Source organism: Mastomys coucha, unplaced genomic scaffold (assembly GCF_008632895.1).
Source record: "Mastomys coucha isolate ucsf_1 unplaced genomic scaffold, UCSF_Mcou_1 pScaffold20, whole genome shotgun sequence".
Taxonomy (NCBI): domain Eukaryota; kingdom Metazoa; phylum Chordata; class Mammalia; order Rodentia; family Muridae; genus Mastomys; species Mastomys coucha.
The window spans coordinates 36671084-36676374 of record NW_022196903.1 but is presented as its reverse complement, the minus strand read 5'-3'; the positions used below and the strand labels follow the sequence as shown (position 1 = coordinate 36676374).

Genomic DNA, 5291 nt, shown 5'->3' with positions numbered 1-5291 from the left:
TTGAGAAAAGAAAAACAGCTACCCAGGAGAAGAGAACAACGTGATTGGAAGTCCTGAGGTGCAAGAGAACCTGTTACAACCAAGGGACCAAGTCAAGGGAAAGAAGAGAGACAAGGGCGTGCCACCAAGGGCTGGCTATTTTAGGGATTAACAGCTCCTTGCATCTATAGTCTTCTGCCCCCTAGCCGTCTTGACTGCACACTCTGTTCATGATCCTTTTGATGCTAGGATAGCTTCTGAAATGGTGGGAGCAGTCAAGGGCCAGAAGATGCTTTTTCTTATAGAAGACTTTACTTACTGTCGACCAAGTGTAAGATGAAGTCAGTTTTTCAACCAGATGTAAAACTGGCCCACTCTAAGTGCTCAGTCAACTGTACCCCAGATTTCTGTCACAGGAATGAACTAAACTCCTTAATGACAAGGGTAGTACTTCACATTTTGTTCTGTTTATGTTGTTGGCTTCAGAGTAGCATTCCGGTTTGGTGAAATCACTTTATATTGCTTTTGTCACCGACAGATTATATATCCTCCCAGCTTTGTGTCAAAGGCACATTTGATAAGCTTGATGTCTCTTTCATCTAGCTAACTAATGAGGGTAGGACAAAGGACAGAACATGGGACATGCTACTAGAAATTTCTTTGCCAAGTACACACACATTAATCAAACCTTTTCCTTCTTAAGATGTGGATTTTGAATTTGTTAGAAAGGCCCTAAATTGGAGCTGCCTCATTTCTTTCCTGATATCATATAAGTCCTATTTAATAATTGTATTTAAGTCAATGTCATTGGTCTGTTGTTTTCCTATGGTAGAGGAGGGGAAATCATATTAGTTTGGAATGAGTCACTTTCTATAAATATGAATAATAATGTAGAACTCGTTGTTCTATTAAAAGCAAAAATACCTTCTGTCCTGTTTTAATGAGATAGCCAGGTTAGCATGCCTTTAGAACAAGCTTAGATATAGATGAACTATGGCCCTTACACCTGGTCTCCAGGGTCTCCCTTGAACTGGTTGGGTTTTGTTTAAATTGTTTGTAGTCTTGGTCTCTCTCTGCTCCTCAGGACTCTTTCTAAGATCTTTTCCTACCTTATCTGCTTTCAGGTTGTAGCCACCACAGTGATGCTGGAGAGGAAAATGCCTCGTTTCCTGTGGCCTCGCTCTGGTATCTGTGGTTGTGAATACGGCCTGGGAGACCGCTGGTTCTTACGGTGAGTGACAGTATGAATGTGAAACCTGCAGATGGAGTTTCTGAGAGTCAGAGCAACCAGGAAATGTTATGGGATTGCATTAGATTGAGAGATATGGAGAGGTGGCATGTTATTTGGGGGTTAGAAAACAATAGCAAGCTGTGTTTACTACAGGGCAGTGGTGTGTGAAAAGGTATATGTACAGACATGTAAGTGCTCAGGTGTGGACATGATTTGTCCCATTTGTTTTACTTATGTTTAATCATGTTACTTCCTTATCCTCATTTCCAATATGTTTTGGCCTTGCCTCTAATTTCTTTCTTCATAGGCAATCCTTATTTCCTAACCTGACTTTCCTCGCCCCTCATTTGTACTCCTTGAACTGAATACTAATGTAAAGCTCATGACTCTCTGACCTCTCTCTCTCTCTCTCTCTCCATGCAGCACATCCTGTATTCCAAAGCTGACTTCCTTAGTTCTCTAACCTTGTTCTCAGATTAGCTTTCAGTCTGTTCTCTTCTGTCCCTTCCATCCTAGATGCTCTTCTTGCTTCAGTTCTAGTCTCTCCTTTTATTTATTAGTATTTCATTTCCTCCATGTTCACCTCTGCTTCTCTCTATGACCTACCTTCACCATCCTCTAATGATTCCTTTCTGTTTCCTCCCAGGGTTGAACACCACCAGGAGCAGAATCCTTATCGAGTACTTCGATATGTGGAGGCTTTCAAATCTTCAGACAAAGAGGAAGTACAAGAACAGCTATCTGAGAAACAACCTTCTGGGACTGAGACTGGGACTTTAGCTAGAGGCTCTGTGGTTCTCCAAACACCTCCTTTGTCTAGGACTACATCCCTAAGCAGCAGTAGCCACCGTGGATGGGAAATTCTCCGTCGAAACACCCTTGGACATTTGAATCTTGGACTAGACCTTGGTGAAGGGGATGGAGAAGAGGTCTACCATTTCTGAAGAGAATCCTGTTTCTTTAGATCTAGCCCCAGGTGGGCCAAGGTGTGGGAGAGAGACAGGGGTAGTTGAAGGTGGGCAGGGAGGAGAGAGCTCTTTGAAAGAATCTGAATTCTATGGTTATGAATAGCTGGATGATATACATAAAATATTCTCTAAGAGGCACTATATCACCTTTCACATTTCAGCATTTGTAGAGATGAGCAATGGTCATCTAGTATTGTACGTACCTTATAAATTCCTCTAAAACTCATATCCTGAGAACCTGGCAACTGAGGACATGAAATGGGGACTAATTGCCATCTTTGGCTGACATCTGGACCATCCTTTTTATGCCTTGAGCAGAAGCCAGAAGGCAGCAAGCCAGGAGATTTGCCTGATTTTATAATGCATAATGTGGAAAGAACATCCTTCCTATCTCCTTACCCTTCCTGGGACTTTCTTCCTAGCTAGCAAATCCATGAAGAAAACTACAGAAATAAATATTCCTTATCCTGTTTTCTTTAATTTTTCTCTTATGTCAAAAACTATATGTTACCTAAAACATCATTTTTTCAGTATCAAGTACATTCAGATTATTGTATGGCCATTACTAGTATTCATCTACAACCACTTTTCATCTCAGACACTGAAACTCCCATCCACCGAACAATAAATTTCCACTATTTCTTCCCTTTAGTCCTCAATAACCATTATTTTACTTCCTGTCTAAGAATTGATTGTAGGTACTTTATCTAAGGAGGATTGTACAAGGCATGTTCCATTGCACTTGCCCATTTTAATATAGTAGTATTTAATATAGTAGTTTCAAAGTTTCTTCTCTTCTCTAGAAGTATCACAATTTCATTTCTCTTTAAGTCTGAATATACCTACACCTTTATTCATCCATCTAGCAATGGGTTTTCTTATCTCCTGGTTATTGTGAACATTGCTGCTATGAAAATAAAAGTGTGCAGGTCTATAGAGGCCTTTGTTTTTAATTCTTGGGTGTTGTGAAAGAATTATACCTAGAAATTGAGCTGATGCATCACATGATAACCCCACAATTAATTCTTTGGATAAACTACCACACTGTTTTCCATACTAGCGTTCAGCATTTTACAGCTTCTGCTAGTGGGTGTGAAATGCTATCTCATTGTAGCTTTGATTTGCCTTTCCCTAAAGACTAAGGATATTGAATCTCTCTTTTCATGCTCTTATTTATGGAGTCATTTTTTATCATTGCCCTGACTTCCGGTCCCCAGAAGTTAGCATCTCCTTTGAGTCCTGATGTATTTTATGATTGTTGAGGCATGTTTCCTTTGTTTGAATGCCCAATCATTTTTTCTATAGGGCCATCTATGTTTTAGATACTACCTTGCAAGTTTTCCTCCTTGATACTGAAACATAGGCTCCTGGTTTTATCGTGAGACTGCCATACTCCACACCCTTCTCTCATAACCTCAGCCAGAGAGCCAAACATGCTGTTGCTGTTGGAAAAGTAAAGAAATAAGTAAGATTTGGGAAATTTTAACAGGTGCATTCCAATGCACATATTCAAAGCTATATGCCCAATAGTGAACTATCACAAAAATCTACACAGACCTTTGGTGGTATGAAAGTTAACAGGGCTGAGTCATGATTAAGTTTTATTTTCTTTCATCGTGGAAGCACTTCCATCTTATACATAGTTAAATTTTGTCTGTGTTCTAGACTATCCAAGATCTACCTCCCTCTGCACTTTCAGATACCAGTGATGTGCCTATCACTGCATCTTCTGGCCTTTCTCATTTGTGTCATCCGTAACTTCTCCTCCACCACCTTTGCCAGCAGGGATGTTGAATTATTTAAACACCCTCCTTCAAAACCAACTCCTTTTGACAACTACCCCATCACTTCTATTCCCTTCTCAACTCCAAACGTCTTAGGAGTTGGTTCTACTTTCTCCTGGCTTCCCCTGATTTCTCAGCCCTTGGAGATTTAATCTGTCTAGTGTTGTCTGTGCTACAGATTCCACTCTTGTTATCTCACTGAAGGTAAACCTACTCAGTCATCTCAGTTTTTGTCCAACTCTATCGATTACAAAACAACTATTCAATACTCTTTATAATCCTACCAGTCTGGCTAATTTTGTTTTACCACAACTTATAATAATTTTGGCCAACAAGGTTTTTTGTTTCTCATTACCTCACGTACTGCCATAGATCACCACATGTAAACTTATGATTTTGAAGGGTCTGTCTTCACTCTTCTGAACTCCAGGCATGAGCAACTTAGATGTCCCACTATTAGACTTGTTCTACTTAGATGTTTTATAGGCACCTCAAGCTCAGTCTTTCTTCATCATCAAACCTGTTTCTCTACCAGTATTCTCAACCATGTTAAGTGTCAGAATGACAGGCAAGATTCCCTAAACCACAGTTCTGGGAATTATCCGTAATGCTCTGTCTCAACCCTCATATCCAGTATTTTCAAGACCCATCGGTTGACAGCCCATTACTTTTCGTTAAAGTAAACTAATTCTAATGAAGCATTTAAAATTTTTTTTCTGCCACTGCCTTAGTTCCTTATACATTTCCTCTAGTGATATTACTAATAAAAATTTATGTGTGCTTCCAAAGGTATCAGTGTGACAAAGAACTTGTATCTATACTTTTCTCTTAAGAATATCATAGTATATTTGAAAAGCAATTCTTTTTATTATTAGATATGTTATGAATACTACTTTATATCATTGTAACATTAGAAAACATCTTTCCTAAGTCAAGTATAATGCTGTACACCTGTAGTCCCAAAACTCAGGAGACAATGGCAGAGAGAGTAGAAACATATATTCAAAGTTAGCCTGAGCTACATAGTGAGACCCTGTTTCAAAACTGAAAACTGAAAACTCAAAACTCAAAAAAAAAAAAAAAACAATGAAAATTTATTTTCAACTCTTCAAACTGTTGCCAATCCTAAAATAGGCCACCAGCACCTTACTTCTGCATGACAGGATCATATTCTTGCTTGTTCTGTTTGCATGTGATTTTAGTCATCTCAAGTCCCTAGCCTACAAATAATGGTCTTTGGTAAAGTATCTCCTGGCTTGAACTTTTGCAGCTTCTATGGGCATCTCTCTCTTTCCTAATGTAATTCATCCAATGAATTATTTTTAGTTC

General features: G+C 39.1%; 1 protein-coding gene across 1 annotated transcript in view; it reads left to right on the top strand.

The window, feature by feature from the left end:
• Positions 1-3111, top strand: part of LOC116098068 (transient receptor potential cation channel subfamily V member 5) — a 29531-nt gene extending 26420 nt beyond the window's left edge. The window contains exons 14-15 of the mRNA XM_031380815.1: positions 1104-1210; positions 1857-3111. Of these exons, the coding sequence (XP_031236675.1) occupies positions 1104-1210; positions 1857-2154 (405 nt within the window). The 3' untranslated portion in view covers positions 2155-3111. The remainder of the gene's footprint in view (positions 1-1103; positions 1211-1856) is intronic.
• The last annotated feature ends 2180 nt before the right edge of the window (positions 3112-5291 follow it).